Genomic DNA, 20,751 nt, shown 5'->3' with positions numbered 1-20,751 from the left:
TCAAACATATTTTTATAGGAGAAACCACCCACATGAGGGACTTCTTTCTAGGAGGATGGATTAGTTGCTTTTCCATTGCTGAAACACAATACCAGATGCCCACAACTTAAAGAGGCAAAGTCTTAATTTGGCTCATAGTTTCAGGGGATCAGTCCCTGGCTGGCTGACCCCAGTGCAAGAACATCATGGCAGAAGGGCTTAGTAGAGCAAAGCTGCTTTGCTCATGGCAGCTGGGAAGCAGAGCAGAGAGAAAGGGGCAATAGAGTTTCCAAAGTCAGCCTGCTGTTGACCCACTCAAACATACCCAAGAAGTGTGTTCTACCAGTTGTCTGGATGGATGTCAAGCCAATCAAGTTGACACAGTCCAACTTCCTGCCACAGTGTCCCGGAATACTTTAATGAATTTTATTGCACTCCAAAATCTTGTGACCACACACACACACACACACACACACACACACATATGTATGTATGTTTCATCTTAGCCATCAGAGCAACCTACATCCGACCCAGCCAGCCTTTCAGCCACACCAGGAAACCACATCTCATTTCTCCAGCTTCAAGATACTGCTGCACCCTCTTCCCTACCCACACCTGTCTTCTCCTTCTCTCCCTGAGCCTGTGCTTCTACTGTTTCTCCCACCAAGAAACTCCTCTCCTGTGTACCTCAGGTGGCTACACATGGTGTCTCCTCATATTGTTCTCATCCTGCCAGCATTTGAGAAGGATTTTATTTGTGGCATGAACACGTGGCCCTCTGCTGTGCTGGGACACCACTCCTCCCACCCTGCCCTCCCTGGCTGAGGACAGAATGTGTCTGACACACTTTCCCAGGCAGAAAGCTTGTTCAGCAGAAGGCTCTACATAGAGTAGATGCTGGAGAAACAATTACTGAATGACTGCATGAATAATGCAGGGTAAAAGGCAGGATTGGAGAAGGGATGAGACTAAGACAGCATGGAGGCTCCATAGATCTTGGAATAAGACACAGGAACACATTTAAAGAAACAACAGTGAATCCAGGGGCATAGTCAGATGCTTTATCAGTGGCATGCTTGAGTCACATCTTCACCCTAGTCTTCCAAAGAGCCAAAAGTTCTCCTCCATTTAAGTTACTAGTGCCTTGTAGAATTTCTACTTTTTTGCAACATATGACATTATTATAGAGAACAAACATATTCTAGGAAAACTTCAGAACATATCACCCATATGTATAGATTCTAAGAGTTTGTGTATTTGATGTCTGTGGCAAAGTACATGCCACAACTAAAATATTTTAAGCTTATTGATTTGCTGACATGCCTCCAACACCCTCTACAGGTGTTCAAACAAATGTTAAAAGGCCCAACGTTTTCTAAGAGAGCAGAATTAACGATGGTGATTGGGAACATCTTGGTTGGCATTGGATACCTGAGACACTAACAGAGACTTTACTTCATCAGTCATAAGAATTGGAGAAGCTACTTTGCAAAGGCACAGAGTCATATTTGCTTTATTTAGAAATTTTGTTGCCTAGAAATAGTCAATGATGTTTCTCACTGAGGTCATTTTCCTTGGCATACAGAGTGACTCATGAACTCCTCAGGGCCATGGCCAAACAAAACAGTGAAGGGCAGTAGGCAAAGGTAGTCCCGGGCACCACCAGCCTTTGTGTTGTGCCTTACACACACGGCTGTCATCCTTCCACCTGGGGCCAAGTTCCTCAAGGCCTCTTTCCCCTCTGCGGGTTACCCAACATATTCTTAGAAAGGGTTCTGTACTTTCTTCCAGATGGAGTATGGTTGATTTAGGAGATGTTAAAGGATTTTCCTACTATGTATTCTTGCATCTGATAGGAATCAAAGTCTTAAGCTAGAGCTAAGGAAGCTCTAACCCTGGATTTTAAGCATAAACTCTTAAGTAGCAGATGTATTCTCCATATTCCATGGGAGATTATCATCATTTCTGTGCAAAGGCACAATCATGCTGTTCTTTACAAACCCATTTCTTTATTGTCTCATATTTCTTTGGTGTTTCTGTCCAGCTTGCTGGTTTCTCCCTTTATCTGGGCATCCTCAGCCCCTCCAGCTGATTCTCCTCTTGGACTTCACTATATGTTTTTGTTGGGATTCTTGTTCCAGGGGACAAAGGTCTCATTCACAACATTTTAAGAACATGAAGATTGATGTGACCAATGCACAAAATGTAAGGGTTGAAATGTCCTTCGTGGTTGACTAAAGATTAACCATTATTAACACTATCTCACAATCTCATTCCTCCCTTTTTGTCTGTTTCTTTTGGCTTTGGTCTCTTCATCTTCCACACTCCTATATATTAAAGGAAATAGTCTTAAGCCTCTCAGTTTGAGCAGAAAAAAAAAAAAAAAAAGCATACTTCACCTCTATCTCAAGTGATGTCAAAAGCGTCTTGGTAAGGATGCTGATTCATGGCTAATTCAGGTCATGTGCCTGCCTATTAGACTTACTCTTGTGTCTAGGCAGGTCTGGTATGGAAATGGTCATCTCCATAACATAAAAGCAAACAGTACACTCACATTTATCATTGGGATCTTGTACCTTCACATGATATGTCTTGCTTCTTATTTTTAACCCATACCCATGCCCTCCCTTCACCCCTCCACCCTTCCCTATTTACAAAGACTTTGTTTCCATTTTTTCCTATTTTTTTCTTTTCCCTTATTCCTTTTCCCTCCCCTCCCGCTTCCAGTTTAGCCATTTTCTTCCTAGTTCACACTATCAGTTATACCATTTGAAACTTCTTTATGCTTTTAGTTTTTCACACCAGAGAAACTATTTGGTATTTACTCAAGTGTGTCCTATTTATTTCATTTAATAGTATAACCTAAATATGCGTACATTCGGCTATAAATTTCTCTAGTTTCTCATTCTTTATGGCTGAATCATACTCCAAGTTATAGAAAAACCACATCTTCTTTATCCAGTCTCCAGTTGATGGGCAAATGGGATGTTTCCAAGCTTTACCTATTACAAACTGTGCTGCTATAAACATGGGTGAGCATATATCACTATGGTATGATTCTTTGAATTCTTTTGGAAAGATATCCAGGAGAGGTATAGTTGGGTCAAATGGGAGCTCTAATCCTAGTTGTTTGAGGTGTGTCCATATTGATTTCCATAGTGGTTGCACCAATCTGTACTTCCACGAATGAAGAAGGGTTCCCTTCTCCCCACATCCCTGCCAGCATTTGTTATTAGTTGATTTTTTGATAACAGCCTTGCTTTCTGGGATAAGATGGTATTTCAGTGTTGTTTTCATCTGCATCTCTCAAATCAACAGTGATGTTGAAAATTTTTTCATATATTTGTGGCTTTTACTTGTTTGTCTAAAAATTGTGTGTTCATTTCAGATGCCCATTTTTTAACCAGGTCTTTGTATTTGGGGGTCTGATTTTTCTATTTTTAGTTCTTTACATATTCTAGATAGTAGTCCTTTGTCTGAGGAGTAGCTGGTAAAAATGCTTTCCCACTTTGTAGTTTGTCTCTTAGTTCTGTTGGTAGTTTCTCTTGCACTGCAAAAACTTTTTATTACAATGGATCCCAGTTTTTGATTCTTTGTGCAACTTCTCATGCTCCTGAGGATTTGTTCATTAAGCTTGTCCTATGCCAGTGTCTTCAAGAGTTCTAACTAATTTATCTTTCAACAAGTTTAATGTTTCTGTTTTAATGTTTATATTTTTGATCCACTTGGATTTTAGTTTAGTGTATGGTGAAAGATAAGGGTCTAGTTTTAATCTTTGGCAAGTTGAAATCCTGTTTTTCCCACACCATCTATTAAAGAGGTTATCTTTCCTCTAGTGAGGATGGTTGGCTTCTTTGTCAAAGATGAGGTAACAGTGTGTCTGGTATTGTTTCTGCATCTTCTAATCTATTCCACTGATGCTCAGTTCTGTTTCTTAACCAGTTCCATGCTGTTTTTATCACAGTGGCTTTGTAGTATAGTTTCAAGTTGGAAATTGTGATAACCCTAGCCATGTCTCTGTTGCATTGAATGGCTTTTGCTATCTAAGTCTCTTCTGGTTCCAAATGAATTTTTGGATTATTTTCTGAAGTTCTGTGAAATATACTGTTAGGATTTCAATCACTGTTGCATTGAACCTGTATAGAACTTTTGGAAGTATGGCCATTTTCTCTATGTTGATTTTTCCTACCCAGGAGCAAGGGATGTTTTTCCATTTTCTGATACCCTTTTCAGAGTGCTATCGCTTTCAGTGCAGCAGTCTTTTATTTCCTTCATTAGATTGAGTCCTAGATATTTCTTTTTTTTTTTTTTGGATGTTATTGTGAAAGGAATTGTTTCCCTACTTTCTCTCTCAGTGAGTCTGTTATTTGTGTGCAAGAAGGCTATTGATTTTTGAGTGTTGACCTTGTATCCACCTACTCTACTGTATCTGTCAATTAAGTCTTTTGGCAGAATTTTTTGGTTCTTCTATGTAGAATATCATATCATCAGCAGATAAGGATAGTTTAACTTCTTCTGTTCCTATCTTTATTCCTTTTATCTCTTTCTCTTGTCTAATTACTGTGGCTAATGTTCCAAAACTGGTGAATAGGAGTGGTGATAGTGGGCATCCTTGTCTTCTTCCTGATTTTAATGTGAAGGTTTTCAGTTTTTGACCATTTAGTATGATATTGGCTGTTGGTTTTTCATAGATAGTCTTTATCAGGTTGAGATAAAGACCATCTATTACAATATTCTATAGGGTTTTTAATCATAAATGGGTGTTGTATTTTGTCGAATGCTTTTTCTGCATCTATTGAGATGATCATATAGTTTTAGTCCTTGACTATGCTAATATAGTGTATTACATTTATTGGCTTACATATGTTGAACCATCCTTGCATCACTGGGATAAATATGACTTGGTCACGTGTATGATCTTGATGATCTTCTGTGCTCTGTTTGCCAGTATCTTATTGAGGATTTTTGCATCTATGTTCATTAGGGAGATTGGCGTGTAGTTCTCTTTTTTGTTTGGGTCTCTCCCTGGTTTTGAAATCAAAGTAACACTTACTTCCAGGAATGAATTTGGAAGTATTGTTTCCCCTTCAATTTCATTGAAAAGTTTAAAGAGTAGTGGCAATAGTTCTTCTCTAAATGTCTTTCAGAAATCAGCAGTGAAGGGATCAGGACCTCGGCTTTTCTTTGTTGGTAATGTTTTAATTACATTTTCAATTTCACTGATTGTAATTGTGGCGATTAGACTTTTTCTATCTCCTTTGTTCAACTTTGGAAGTTCATATATATCTAGAAATCTGTCTGTTTCTTCTGTATTTTGCATTTTATTAGAGTATAGTTTTATGAAGTAGAATTGATGATCCTCTGGATGTCTGGTGGATCTGTTTTGATGTCACCTTTTTCATTCCTAATTGCATGAATTTGAGGCTTTTCTTTCCTTTTTTGATAAGGTTCGCTAAGGTTTTGTCCATTTTATTTATTATTTTGAAAAACCAACTCTTCAATTCATTGATTTTTTTGTATTGTTCTCTTAGTCTCCATTGCCTTAATTTCTGCTCAGATCTTCATAATTTCCTCCCTTGTATGAACTTTTGGTTTGTCTTGCTCTTCTTTTTCTAGGAGTTTAAGGTTGAGTATTAGGTTCTTCATCTGAGCTCACTCTGTTTTCCTAGTATGGGCATTTACTGCTATGAATTTCCCTTGTAGAATTGCTTTCATTATGTCCCATAGATTCCTGTGTGTTGTATTTGCATTATCATTTAGTTGTAGAAACTATCTTATTTCTACTTTGTTTCCTGTGTGACCCAGTGGTTGGTTAGCAGTGTGTTATTCAATTTTCATGTGTTTATAAAGTTCTTCTGATTTCTTAGGCTATTGATCTCCAGTTTAATTGCACTATGGTCTGATGATATACAGGGAATAACTTTATTTCCTTTGCATTTACTTAAGCATGTTCTATGAACTAACATTTGATCTGTTTTGGAGAATGTACTGTGTGTTTCCAAAAAGAATGTATATTCTGATTTTGTGGGGTGAAACACTCTGTCAACATCTACTGAGTCCATTTGTTCAAAGACTTGGTTCAGTTCTATTATTTCCTTGTTGATTTTTTGTCTAGGTGATTGGTCTATTTGTATCAGTGGAGTATTGAGGTCCCCCACTACAACTGTATTACTGCTTATTTCATTTTTCATATCCATTAATATTTGTTTTGTATAGGTGGGGGCATTAGTATTCAGTGCATATATATTTATGATTGTCATTTCTTCTTCTTGGATTGTTCCCTTTATAAGGATGTAGTGACCTTCTTTGTCTCTCTTAATTAGTTTTGGTTTGAAATCACTCTATCTGCAAATAAGATAGATACCCCCACTTTTTTCTGGGTTCTTGTAACATGGAGAACTGTTTTCCTTCCTTTTACTCTCAGTATATGCATTTCTTTGTGGATTAAGTGGGTTTGTTGTATACAGCATATTATTGGATTTTGCTTCTTAATCCATTGAGCCAGCCTGTTTCTTCTCTTTGGTGAATTGAGGGCATTAACATTGATGGCTAAAACTGTTATATATTGACTTTTCATTGTCATGTTATTTTCTTGTTTTGGGTTCTTTTATTTTTCATTTTTCCCTCTCTCCCTTTAATTTCTTGCCTTGCCTGGTATATTTGCTCTGTTGGCCCTTATGGAGTTGTGGCATTCATTACCTTTTCCAGGATATTGTTTAAAAGTCTTTGGAGTGCTGGTTTGGTGTTCATGAAATTTCTCAGGTGTTCTTTTTCATGGAAGTATCTTATTTCCCCATCAGTTGTGAAAGATAGTTTTGCAGGATACATTAGTCTAGGTTGTAAATTGTTTTCTTTTAGGACTTGAAATACCTCACTCCAGGCTCTCCATGACTTAAAGGTTTGTGTTGAAAAGTCTTCCCTGATTCTGATGGGCTTTCTTTACATTTGATTGGTTTCTTTTCTCTAACTGCTTGTAGTATTTTCTTCTTCTGTTGGGTTTCTGGCATCTTGATTATTATATTTCTGGGTGTAGATTTTTTTTATCATGGCTATTTGGAGTCCTGTATACCTCACTTATCTGCATGTCAACTTATTTTGCTCTGTTTGGGAAGTTTTCTGTCATTAATTCTGTGAGCAGTTTTTTTATGGCATTTGTATTTTCTCCTGATACTTCATGGATTCCTATCTGTCTTATATTATTCTTCTTTGCATCATCTAAGAGTTGTTGGTTGATTTCTCATGATCCCTTACTGTTTTCAAGAGATCCCTCTTTTCATGGTCACTGACTGTAATCCTATCTTCCATATCTGAAATTCCATCTTCACATTCATTCATTCTGCTGTGAATGCTCTCAATAGAGTTTTTAATCTCTTGGACATCTGAATCTGCTTCATTGATTCCATTTCTTTTCTATGTTTGGCATTCAAGGTTTGCATTTCTTTCCTATGCTGGGCATTCATGATTTCCATCATGATCCTGAGCTCATCTGTTTTTTAAATCATGTCTTTTATTCTTCTCACCATCTCTGTGGTTATCTGAGAAATAATTTCTGCTTTGAATTTTTCTAAAGCCTTATTTATCTGTTTTGTCACTTCCTATGCTTTCGGTTCAGGGTGTCCATGTGGTTGACTGTCAGATTTTTCCACCTCTTTTTCCCCCAGAATTTACCTTTGGTGAGGTGAAAGTCTGAGTTTGTGCCTTGTTTAAATGTCTTATCATTTCTATTTTTGTTGTTGGTACTGTCCTTGGTTTAATTCCTGGATTGATACTTTGATCTTCCAGATATAGCTAGTCTTTAGGCTTTGAGTCTCTGATGACTCTGAGACAATCTCATTTTCTTTATACCATGAAGGACAGTTGATTAGATCAATCACAACACCTTAGCCCAAAGTGATAAAATCAGCAACACAATAACATCAAGCAAAATTTAGAAAAGGACAATTTGTGGCAGTTATTAATCTGTCACCTTTAACTATGTGAATGAAATCAAAATCTAGGATCAGCCCAAAATATGTTTATAGTGAATAACCTCTTCAATATAGCAACTTGACTCCCTTCAGTTTGGGAAGGGAGAGATAAATAGATAGGATAGAGAAAGGTTAGAAGTGAGATCAGAGGACACAGGAACATCACAGAAAGTCAAGGAATCTGTTGAAGAGAAGAGGAGAAGACAGAACAAAATATACACAAGAACAGAACAAACTAACAGCAAAAGGGAGGCTAGTGACTGTAATCACTTTCTTTTAAAACTAATGGCAATTGAGAGAAGGAAAAAAAGAATAAAAGACGAAGAAAGGAAAGAAATTTGAATTAGTATAGGGACATGAACAAAAAAGGAGAGAAATGAAGATCAAGGTGGGAGAGAGAAAAGAAGATAAAAAAGAAGATAAAAAAACAATTTGAGAAAAGAAAAGAAAATGATAGATAAAAATTTTTAAATATTTAAAAATAAGAGAAAATATTACTTTAAAAATAAAAAATACAGCCAGGGATTTAGCTCAGCGATTCGGTGGCCTGCCTTGTAAGTGCAAGGACCCAAGTTCAATCCCCAGTACCAAAAAAATAAAAAAATAAAAAATAGAAATTGAAATAGAGGGCCTCCTTCAAGGTATGCCTCTGTTGACACAATAGACAGGGTGGGCAGGAGTGTGCAGATCTAAGTTAATTAGTCTCAGCAAGCCAGTAGCTGTCCCCTGAGGTTCAGGCAGATTTCTGGCTGCAAGGCCTAAGTTGAGATCTCTGACCTCCTGCTGGGTTGAACTCTGCAGGGTTCTGCTGAAGGTTCCAGCTGTCTTTCCCCTGAGGTTAGACCAGGTTCCAATGTGAGGTGCTGGTCCCTCCAATTTACCAACTATGGTGGTGTGGTGTGTCTTTATTGCCGAGATTTTCTTCACTTTTCCATTGGGCTTCAATTTTCATCTAGGAGCCTCAAAGAGGCCCTCTTTCTCTCTCTCTCTCTCTCTCTCTCTCTCTCTCTCTCTCTCTCTCTGTCTTTTGCAGCTGGGCTCTTCTGCTGCACTGGGCTAAAGGGGCAGGGTGTTTGTCTTTTTTACCTTGCCTATTTTCCACTTGAAGCCAAATAGCATTGGAAGATTTCAATGACCAACAAACTTGCCTCAACTCTGAGGTTTTCTGAATGGGGAAAAGGCCAACCCCTGTGTTGCCCCTCATATGAGCGCAAAGCATTATAGTTCAGCCTTGACCAAGTCTGCCCACCATTATGTCACAATTTGAAAGTTTGCCAGGCATCTCAGATTTATCATCTTCCTTGAGTTGAGAAAAATAAAGAGCAGATCCAGTGAGAAATCAACTGGAAGTTTTCCTTTATGCCATGATGCTGGGGCATGAAACAATGCTTCTGTAATCAGTTCCAATTTAGATGTAAGTCCAGGTTCCTCCACTGTGAGGGTGTTCAATTATTCAGTTGTTGTCACATCATTGAACACCCATTCTTTGTCTAAAACCCTTGTCAAACGTCTTCTTCAATGAAATTTCTCACTGCCAGCCAACTTAGTCCTTTGGTTTTTGTTATGATATTTCCACACTTCCATTCTGATGATCTTTAGCCACATACAAATCTCTCATTAGATCAATCATTCACAGAAGCCAAACACCATACTTTATACTTGTTCAACACCAGATCTGTGGGGTAGTCATCATACTGGACTACTTGTTCTCTTTGGACTCAACTAGTTACGGATGAAGGTAGGATGAAAAACTAGGGTGACTGTTTAAATTTTAAAATTTTATTACAATAAAGGACACATTGCTATTAATTCCCCTCAGAAGAGTCCTTATCCCATCATTTGTGACATTTTATGAAGCAGTTCTGGAAATGATCTTTCATGAGTGTCTTTAGTTGTGCTGTCTTGTTTTCTTAGATGTTCTGAATTAATTAAAAACCTTTACCATTCATGTTTGTTTTGGCTTTGGTGGAGCCTGAAGTCTCACAGTGCCAGACCCAGTGAATAAAGTGAAGGAGGATATACTTTATGTTTTTTCAAGCCTGCCTTTCCATTGGACGGTACTTGACAACAGCATTCACCATAATTTTTATCATACTTCATAGAAACAAAAAAGGCCTTCCAGAACTGCTTCAGAAAGAACTTTGGAAAATGTGTGGTAGAAGAAGGGAAGAGTAGTTTGAGGGAGTTTAATGATGATGTTTCATTTACTGTAATAAATTTTGTTATAATTTAAACATTCACTGCATATTTTGATCATACCTTGTATAGCAGAATGTTTACAATCCTGAGCTCAAATCCCAGCTCAGCCGCCTACCAACTATTTGATTTTGAACTAATGTTTTAACATTTTACAGACTTAGTTTCTTCATATATATATAGTGCAGGTGCTGGTACCTTATTACAGATATAATTGGAAAATGAAAGAAAAAATACATATATATCTGACATACCATAACTTTCAGACGTAAAGGGTAATGGCTATTGTTCTCATCTATAGTGGAGGTTGCAAAGAGCAGCAAGAAGATCACAAATCCCTTGGATGGCTCTATGTGTTCTCTGGTCCTTTTTTCCTCTTGTATTGTGATGAAGATGAATCCACATTAATAGAAGCAGTGGTTAATTGCCTGCTCATGAGCTAGACCTGTCCTGAGGCAAAAAATTACCATATTCTTTTTCCTTGAGGTTTCCAATGGGATCTGTCTGTTCCAACTTAATAAACCTTTCTTTAATGCCTGACTTAAAGAGGCAAGACCACATGCACATTTCTAAATACATAATTTGCATGAACACATGGGGAAAGAGGTCTGGGAGATGTTGGTATCTGCACACTTTCACTTGAACTGGTGCCAACAAACTTCCCCAGTTAATTGTATCTCTGCGATTTTCTCCTGGAAGAAATAATTAATATGCAGGCTTCTAGCTATGGCTTGGCCTTTGTGCATTTCTGACTCTGGAGTTTGCATTGTTTACAGTGTGGTTTCAGCAGCAATCACACAGTAAATGGAGCACTCCTCCACCCTGAGCTTCCCTCCCCTCCATTCTAACTTAGTCCATTTCCATCCTTGTGGCTCCAACAGTAGGAAGAAGGAGAAAATGTACATAATGGAAATCTGCTCTTTGGAAAAGTGCACTCAGGGTTTGGGCTGAGAGGACGTGCAATAGGGACTGGGGAGGCAGGAATCTGTCAATGCGGTGGAGACTTTTCTGATGGGAGAGCTCGGTTGCAAGAGAATGACAGTCCTGCTTCCACCCATAGGTCATCCAGGTGGTGAGGGAGCAGGTTATGAGGGCGCTGACAACCAAGCCTAGCTCCCTGGACCAGTTCAAGAGCAAACTACAGAACCTGAGCTACACTGAGATCCTGAAAATCCGCCAGTCTGAGAGGATGAATCAGGAAGATTTCCAGTCTCGCCCGATTTTGTAAGTCGCTCCCTTCTTTTTTTTAGAAAGTGGTACTGCAGAGTTGAACCCAGGGCCTTCTCACTGCACTACATGCTCAACCCTTTAAAAACAGTTCTGTTTATTTTTTTTTTTTTTAATTTTGAGACAGGGTCTGACCAGTTCACTAAGTTGCCTAGCCTGGGCTAGAATTTACAACCCTCCTGCCTCAGCCTCCCAGATTGCTGGGATTATAGGCACGGGCCACTCACCCAGGTCGAATTGGGCCACTGCTCCTCAAAGACTCTGACCCACTGTTTCTGGAATGAGCACATGTACCAGCCAGTGGGGTCCCTATGGAAGAAGTCTGAGCAGCTCCTTGAGGGAGGGCTGGGTGGGAAAGAGGCTGTCCTGTGCTGGCAGAGTGGTCCTTTCCCAACACGTGGGACCACAACTTTTGCCTGTAAAATTGTGTTTTACCTCAGTGCCCTTGGAGTAGTAAGAGTCTCTGACCCTGCTGGAGCGAAGCCTACTGGTCATTAAAGCAATAAGACCCCAGAGCAGCTTGATTTGAGTGCAGTGAGCTTGAGGGAATGGGCAGGTCCCCTGCCCAGCAGATTGTAGTCGATGTCACAGTCAATCATCAACCTCTTTTTTTTTCAGTACTGGAGATTGAACGGAGGGCCTCCCCCACCCCCTGAGGCTAAGTTGCCCAGGCTGGACTGAAACTTTCAATCCTCCTCCCTCAGCCTCCCAGAATGTTGGGATTACAGATGTAGGCCACCAGGCCTGGCTCTCCTATCTGCCTTGTAACTGTAAACTGCAGGCTCCTGGGGGTTCCCTTTTTTTACAGTATGTTGCATAAAATGTCACTTGCAACCTGTTCAGACTTTAGTGTGTCTCCATCAAATGTTCTGAACCTCAAAGATGAGAATTATTTTTCTTGCTTCATCTGTCCTTATCCTGCCTTCTCCATCTTTCCTATTCTTTTCTAATAGCTCAGTGAGTTTTGTTTCCCTTTCTTTACAAAGAAGGAAGTGTGGAACAAAGGTGAAATAGGAAAGGGGCTTGACCTTTGTTCTTGTTCTGCCCTCAGAGGACTGGACGCATCTTCATTTGATCCTTTTTTCCAAGAAAAACTGACATAGGTTCTGAAGCCCATCTTTAAACTGCCCTTGCCCTCTCTTTCTGGTTATTTCTCACTGTTTCCCCCTGCTTTCTGTTGTGTCCTCAGATATTTGGTACTGTTGAGGGGTGGCGATTTACAGAGAACTCTCAGTACACCTTCATTCCGTCACATCTTGGTGAGATAGGTGAGGCTTGCTCGTATACCAAGGCAGGATGCCATAGGGAGAAGTGAAGGCCTTGCAACAAGAGCAGGAGCCTGGACTTGAGCTCAAATCTGCTGACCCTGGATGCTGCCCCATCCACCCCATTAAAGCCTCTTTGCCACATGTGAGGCACAGCAAAGCTGAGAAGAGGCACAGGTGTACAAGGACAGTAGCCCGGTGGTGACATCTACCACCTGCTTGTTTTTACTTCTTCAGAAGCAGCATTAGAAACCTCAGAGCAGAGCTGCAGCCTGCAGAGTGTGTGAGCCAGGGGCTTTCACTCACCCAGCCAGCCCTGAGAGAAGCAAAGCTGGTCCACACCCAGGAGAAGGGAGCAGCCAGGGCTTCCAAGAGGAAGACACTTAGGATAAGTACCGGCTTCATGGAAATGCAGTTTCTCACCTGGTACCACATTTCAGGGCCACATCCCTGAAAGGCTGGCTTTCACTGCCTCCAATTTCAACCCATTTGCAAGCATGAGGACATTTTATTACACTTTTGGCAACTACTCTTAAAAACTAAAGAGATGGTTGAAGAACCACTTCAGTGGAGGCCGAGTGATTCTAAATTAATATCACTTCAGCTGCAGCCACGGTTCTCAGTTAATGTTTGACCATGACTTTGTTCCAGAGAACAGCATCAGCCGTACTTTGCTGTGACTCTGTCTTTCTGTCTTCCGCTTCCAAGGCACTGCCTGTCACATTGCGAAGTTTCCTTTCCCTTTATTATAAGGAGCTCTTATCTTTGAATTTTACTATGTAAGGAGAAGTGGTGCCAAGAAAGGGAGTCTCCTGGAGGGCTGTAGCTGTGGCATCATTGCTTGGCCATGATCCTCGAGAGGACCCTGGCCACACTGCAGTTCTCAGTGCTGATAGCTGCAGTGACAGCACAAAGGTGTGAGATGCTATAACAATTAAGTGGCAGGCCAGGGACCAGCTTGATTGTTTCCCAGCCTCTGAAAACAGCAAGCAAGAGTGGACATGTTTTTTGTCTGTTAAGAGTAATCTACTCTCCAGTGATCTGTTTTGTCTATTGCATGATCTACTAGATAGAAACTCATTGTGGGGCCTGGTAAAGTCTTAACTGCTGCCAGTGAGGCTCATATAATAAACCCAAGTCACCTGAGGGGAAAGGTAGATTGTATGCCCTTTGTCATTCATTCATTCAACACACATGTACTGAGCAACCCCTCCATGCCAGGCCCTGCCTAAGGTGCTGGGCGCAGAGAGACCCAGAGGTGCTTGGCCCCTGGAGAGGCAGAGGGTTATTCACCTATGGCTCAGGCAGAGTACAGAAAGCACGGGGTGGGAGGGGTGTCCCAAGCTCATAGGAGACACCTCTTCCAAGCATAGAGGCATTCTAGAGCTGAAAGCACCTTTGACACCATCCAGTGCAAGCCTGTCACTGCAGACAGGGATCTGACCACCTATGTCCAGCCTCTCCACCCACAAGTCACTGTGCTCTCACACAGCTGCCTATGCCCCTCACACTACCCAAGGCAGACCCCATCAGCCACACATCTGACCTTCATAAGAACAGCTCCACATCCTTGTGTGATGTCACACACCTCTAATCACAGCATTGTGAGAGGCTGAGGCAGAAGAATTGCCAAATTCAAGTACAGCATGGGCAACTTAGTGACTTAATGAGACCCTATTTCAAAATCAAACATCAAAGCAGGGCTGGGGATTCAGCTCCATTTGAAGGCCCTGGTCCCTCATCCTTTCTCTCTGCCATATTGAGAAACCCCCATATTGAGAAAAAAGTTAAAAGCAACCAAAATGCTTATATATTCTAAGAAGAAAAATATAGCTGATTTACAGGAAAATGGGTGGAACTAGAGTTAATCATGTTGAGTGAAATAAACCAGACACAGAAAGACAAGTATTCTCTCCATGTGTTCTCTCATATGCAGAAACTACTAAAAACCTGAATGCAAAAGAGGGACATTAGAGACTTGGAAGAGGTCTGGGTTTTAGGGAAAGACAAGAAGGAAGGGAAGGTGAACATAACCAGTGCACGTGGGCAGAAATGTCACAGTAAAACCCAGAGATTCGTGTAGTTAATACTGTTCATTAAAAAGCTGAAAAATGGAAATTCCATATGAAAAATTCACTGGGGAATATATATTCGGTGAGTTGAAAGAGAAGCTCTGTTTCAGTTCTTAGTTCTTATTTTATTATTTCAAAGAGGAGATATTTTTTATTTCCTACTAGGTGTGAATTAACAGGGAAGATAAGCCCATCTACACAATTAGTCCAAGTTAATGGATATAAAAAGCTTGCAGAATCTGCAAATAGGCCATTTGACACTGAACTGGGGGAAGGGGAGACTCAGCCACAGACATCAGTGAAGCAGGGAACTTGCATGTGTTCAGCCCTGGACCAAGAGAACTAACAGGCCAGCAGGGTCAGATTTCAATTGTGCTGACATTTACAAATGTGTTTTTGTAGGCAAGTTCTAAGCCTGCTCTTCTCATTTCCAAATATAAGCATGATAAAAGTGTCCCCAACAATGGATTGCTAGCAGGATTCAACAAAATCGTGTTAGTGTGTGAAAAGTACTTAGCACAGGACATAATATCCACTCAAGAAAAGGATTGCTCTTATTTAAAAAGACAGAATTTAACACGTTGTGGTTCTGTTAATATGAGAGTGGTAAAAGGTGACCCCAGGAATGTGTTTGTTAAGCCTCATTTTGTCTCAGAAAGTATAGTTGAAGGAGATGAGCATATTTGTCAGCCTTGTCACTAGGACCCACTATCCAATACCCACAGCTTAAAGGAGGATAGGTTTAATTTGGCTCATGGTTTCAAAGGATTCTGTCCATGATTCTGTCTCCATAGCAGAAACATGGCAGATGGGCATGGCGGAGCAAAGCTGCTTAATTCATGGTGGTTGGGAATCAGAGCAGGTAAACAGTGGCAGAGAGAAAGGGTGAGGGACCAGACATGATCCCAAAATTACAACTCTAGACACACTGAGAAGTGTGCTCCACCAATCTCCTGACCAGACCTCAAGTCAATCAGGTTGACACTGTCAGTCTTAACAGTCAAAATGAGAAAGAAATAAACACAAAGAGAGCCAAAAATAAGTTCGTTACTCCTACAGCCAATCTGCACCAGCTCTAAAGACCAGCCATGTGAGTCCCTGAAAGCTTTCTCATAGCCAATACAGTAGGACAACTATACAATGGCCTGTGTTCAAACACTTGAAAAGTATTTTTTGAGTGCCTGTCACATACCAAGTACCAAGTATGTGTTGATCATCCAACGGTGAAAAGAACAAACACAGTCGTCACCCTTCTGGTGATCGTATCTCCATAGGAGAAGCCAACAATATACAGGATAGATAAGACGATAGTATGTCAAGATGGGTACATACAATGGAAACATGAAGTAGAAAGGGAATAGAGAGTCTAGTTTTAAAGAATACTTAGAATAGATCTCTCTAATCAGGATAATGACATTAGCCTAAAAATGTATGAGAGATTCAGGAAGAGGTCATGTAGGTGTTTCAGAGAAGGGCATGACAGGCAGAAAGAACCATCCATGCAAAACCATCCTGCTCTGGAGTCAGAACAGGTCTGACCATTCAGTGAATACTAAGGAGCCCAGTGTGCCTGGGTCAGAATAAGTGAGAAGCAGAGCAAAAGAAATTGAGGCCAGTAAAGCATCTGGTAACTCAATTATATAGATCTGTGTTGGGAGCCATTGGATGGCTTGGGGCCCAGCACTGACTAAATGTGCTGTATTGGGAATGGACTATAAGGTAAGTTTGGAAGCAGGAAGTTCAGTCAAGAAGCTATTTTGGAGTCCAGGGTTCTCACTGTTATACCATGTGACCCTTTATTTTAATAAACTAAGCAACAGGTCATGAGAAGTGACAGAATGTTTACTATAGATTAGCTATATTTTGAAGATAAGAGACAATGCTGTTCCCTGATTTGTTCTGTGTAAGTGTAAAAGAAAGAGGAGTTGAGGGTGAGCCGAAGGTCTGGAGCCTGAATAGCTAAAGGACAGGTTGAGTGGAGTAGATTGGGACAAGGGATCGGGAGTTCAGCTCTTACTCCATCAAACTGCAAGACATCCAACTGGGCTGTGGGCAGATGAGTGGAAATCAGCAGGGAGGTCAAAGTTGGGCATACAAATTTGGAAGCTGTCAGAATGAAATTGGCCTTTAAAGCTATGGATTTGCTATATAAAGAACAGAACAGAATCAAGAACTACACCCTGAGTTGTTCCAGCACTGAGACAGAAACAGATTGGTCTCCATGAAATGAACAGTGTCACTCAGCCCAGAATCTCCACGTAGTCCTTCCAGACTGTAGATGCACAAACCATGGCTTTGGGGCCTAACCTGCCCTCCACGTGTTTCTGTAAATAAAGTTTTACTAGTATACAGCCATGCTTGTGTGTCTGTTGACCATATGGTTCACAAAGCCTAAAGAATCTACTTTCATTATTTAAAGACATACCTTGACCTAAGAAGTGATGAAACTCCAAACCCTTTCTCTTGTGTTCTCTTCATCCTTGGATGCCACATCTTCTCTGCCCAATTGCCGGGACTCAGTGTCAAGAGCCATGACTTATTGCCATGTGTGACTGCTCAGGCAATTCGTCACCCTGTTCTTCTCTCTGTGCAGAGTTCATCGAAGCTGCAATTTACTGAGTCCATTTTGCCAAAGCTGAAAGTTGATAATAAATAGTTTTAGTGATCTGAAAGCCTGAGATGAGCCCCTAAGAGACCTGTAAAGGAAAGGCTGTACAAATTTTCCATGCTGTATTATTAGGGCAGAATTTCCATATTATGCTTTATAGATACCGAGCTGGATCCCTGGTACAAAAAAAGAAAAGAAAAGAAAATAGATATTCAGCTGGAGCACTGTCAAATGATTGAAGTGTCAGGCCATTTACCAGCCCCAAAATATGCTCTAATAGAGTACTAGAGTACTGTATTAGATATCCAAATCCCTTTATGGATTTCTTTTTCCATTTTGCTCACGTATAAATAGAAGTAGTTGGCACAAGGAAGACAAGTCCACACCTATCCATGAGCTAGTTCCCCATCTGCAAAATGGGGCATAAATCTCTAATACTTAGGCTCAAAAGTTTGGTTTTGGGGTGATCAGAGATTGCAAAGCAAAGTGGTATAAACCGAGGTAAATTTGCATGTGCACTGCCAGGTCCATAGGACATGTCACCAAGCATTAGTGCCTCCCTCAACTGGGAACAGGGCACCAGGTGCAAGCCTACTGCCTGTTGTCCAGTGTCAGGACAAGTGCAGAGTTAAGGTCAACACTGATGAAGATGTGAGACTTGACTGCCGTGTGGACATGTGGAGTGTTTGGGCGGAGGAAAGGAGAGAAGGTCACCAAAGCCAATTTAGTAATGCCTAATGTTCCTACCTACTGTTAAATAGAGGCTCCTGTTTGCATTGTCTCCTCTGGGAAAATTCCAGGAAAACTCTTATCCCCATGTTACATAGAAGAGAACTGAGACTTGGGTGAATTTCTGCTGTTGGGGTTCAGCCTACAGTGGAACTTATGACTTCTAGATCTGTGTTCTAGCCAGCACTGCCAGCACTGCTCTTCCAGCTTCAAGTAGAACAATTCTGGCTTCAGTAAACTCAAATGCCAGAGTTTCACATACAGTTTTCTTCTTTAAAACTCCTTCCAAATTAAAAAAAAAAAAATTGAAGGCCCTTAAGCTTCATCATGATATCATTGCAACATAGTGCATCTGAAATTAGTTACATCATATTAGCCTGAGACAAAATGCACATAATTGTTAATTTATCTCATCATTGTCTCAGTCTCTGTGGGCAGGAATCTGGGCTAGCATCGTGGGTCTCCTTTGTGAAAGAAAAGAATAGAAAACAAAAAGCAGTCCTAAGAAAGTGTACTATGGAATAGTATGTTAGCTCGTCGTTGTTGTGCCAAAATACCTGACTTAAATCAACTTCAAGGTGGAAAAGTTTATTTTGGCTCATGGTCTTAGAGGTTTCAGTCCATGGTCCACTGGCTCCAAGCAGGAACATGATGGTGGAAAGGTATGGTGGAGGAAAGAAGCTGCTCACCTCATGGCAGCCAGGAAGCGGAGATCAATGGAAGAGGCCAGGAATACGATGTACCCTTCAAAGCCGCAGTCCTAGTGGCCTACCTCATCCATTAGGCCCCATTGAGATATGCACTCTTTAGTGGATTAATCGTTGATGAATTTATAGTGCTCTTATGATCCAATCACATTTCTAAGTACCACCTCTGAATAGTGCATCAAGCCCTCAATACAGGAGTCTCTGGGAGACACTTCACTTTTAAAGCGTTACTACAAATAGTAATCACATAGTTTCCTAATATTTCTGTTTGGTCAGATCACAGATGTACTCTAGGAGTTTACTTGCTGCAAGGGAAAAATAATTTGAGGCCAAGGATTTATTATCTTAGACACATATAAGTTCTGTCTAGGCTTTAAATAAAAACATGTAAAAGGTATCAGTATATTTTATTCTGGAAGAATGCCACTAAAATAGCTGGTGCTTTTGTGGAGGAAAAGCGAAATGTATGTGTCTGCCAACAGGGAACTGAAGGAGAAGATCCAGCCAGAGATCTTGGAGTTGATCAAACAACAACGCCTGAATCGTCTTGTGGAAGGGACCTGCTTTCGGAAACTCAATGCCAGGCGGAGGCAAGGTATGTGTGGAGACACTCTCTACTGGGGTGGTACAGCTGCTCCTGGGGGATCACCAAGGCCTGGTGTTGATGAAAGGGTAGGCCATGCAGCAGAAATAGCTCAGGACAGGAATAGCAGTTCGGGTCAGTTCTGGTTCCTATTCATCCTCAGGGAGAAGGAATACTGAAATCCAGATTTGCCAAGGGACCCACAGAGTGAGCTAAAGAGCCATTTATTCTTTGTCTCATGACATAAGGTTGCTGTGGTGATATCATCATCAGCTAATGTGTACTGTGAGCCTATCATGTGCTGTGCTCCTCTCTAAACATGTTACTTAGTCATGTACCACATTACAATGTTTAGGCAAACAGTAAGCCACGTAGACAGTGGTGGCCCCATGGGACTCTATCTTTGTGTGTGAGTACAGTCTGCGATGCTCACACAACAGCAACATCACCTAAACACACATTTCAAAGACTCCTGTTAAGGTGTGCATAACTGTTACTGCAGTGAGTCCTCATAACGCCATGTGAAGTAGCTGTTGTGGTTATACCATGTTTACAGATGTGTTAGTGAGCTTCTGTTGCTGTGACCCAATGCCTTAAAACAACTAAAAGGAGAAAAGATTTATTTGGGCTCATGGCTTTAGAAGTTGCAGTCCATGGTCAGATGTCTTCCAGGTAGAAACATCATGGTGGAAGGGTGTGGTGGAAGGAAGCTGCTCATCTCATGGCAGCCAGGAAGCAGAGAGAGCAAGGAAGAGTCAGACAGCCAGAGTAGAAGAGGTCAGGGAAGAGATACAGTCCCCGAGGTTACACCATTATGAGTCACTCTTCTCAACTGGACCCGCCACCAATGTTTCCATCACCTCCCAATTATGTCATCAAATTATGATCTGGTCAGTGGATTGACCGACTGATGACATTAGAGCCATTATGACCCTGTCACCTTATGAAAGTCCCACCTCTCCACATGTGTACCTGGAGAGGGGGCGGATTTTATATCTATACCATAGCAACAGGTAAGGAAAGAGATACCAAGAGGTTAACCTACCCAGAGTCACAGAGGAGCAATAACCGTTCCTCCACAGCTCCATGGTCCACTCATTTCATGACTTTCTGTGGTGTTAGGTGAGCTGGCATCCTGTGTTGGATTGAATCTGGTAATTTTCAGCACAGGTAGCTCTTATTCTCAAGTTCCCTAACAGATTCTCTTCTAGGCCAGTTATTTTGCTAGGGGCATATAAATAACATTGAGCTAAGGTGAGGTAGAATCAGTTTTCATAATTTTTAAGGTAGATTTCTGTACTGTTTAACCTCAAAATGTCAAACGAAAATGGTTACCATCAACCAGATTCAGTAGGTGGGAAGCATTTCCGGCTTTTTTTTTTTTTTTTTTTTTTTTTTTTTTTTTTTTTTTTTTTTTT

At 40.8% G+C, this 20,751-nt stretch overlaps 1 protein-coding gene across 3 annotated transcripts in view; it reads left to right on the top strand.

Annotated features, from left to right (window-relative positions):
* Positions 1-20,751, top strand: part of Elmo1 (engulfment and cell motility 1) — a 463,267-nt gene that overhangs the window by 411,568 nt on the left and 30,948 nt on the right. For all 3 annotated transcript variants that reach the window (XM_019210008.2, XM_010640488.3, XM_019210009.1), the window contains 2 exons: positions 11,203-11,366; positions 19,233-19,345. In XM_019210008.2, coding sequence (XP_019065553.1) covers positions 11,203-11,366; positions 19,233-19,345 — 277 coding nt within the window. The remainder of the gene's footprint in view (positions 1-11,202; positions 11,367-19,232; positions 19,346-20,751) is intronic.

Source organism: Fukomys damarensis, unplaced genomic scaffold (genome assembly GCF_012274545.1).
Source record: "Fukomys damarensis isolate Sample0158 unplaced genomic scaffold, DMR_v1.0_HiC HiC_scaffold_17, whole genome shotgun sequence".
Classification (NCBI taxonomy): Eukaryota; Metazoa; Chordata; class Mammalia; order Rodentia; family Bathyergidae; genus Fukomys; species Fukomys damarensis.
The sequence above is the reverse complement of the archived record's forward strand: the minus strand, read 5'-3'. Positions and strand labels throughout refer to the sequence as shown.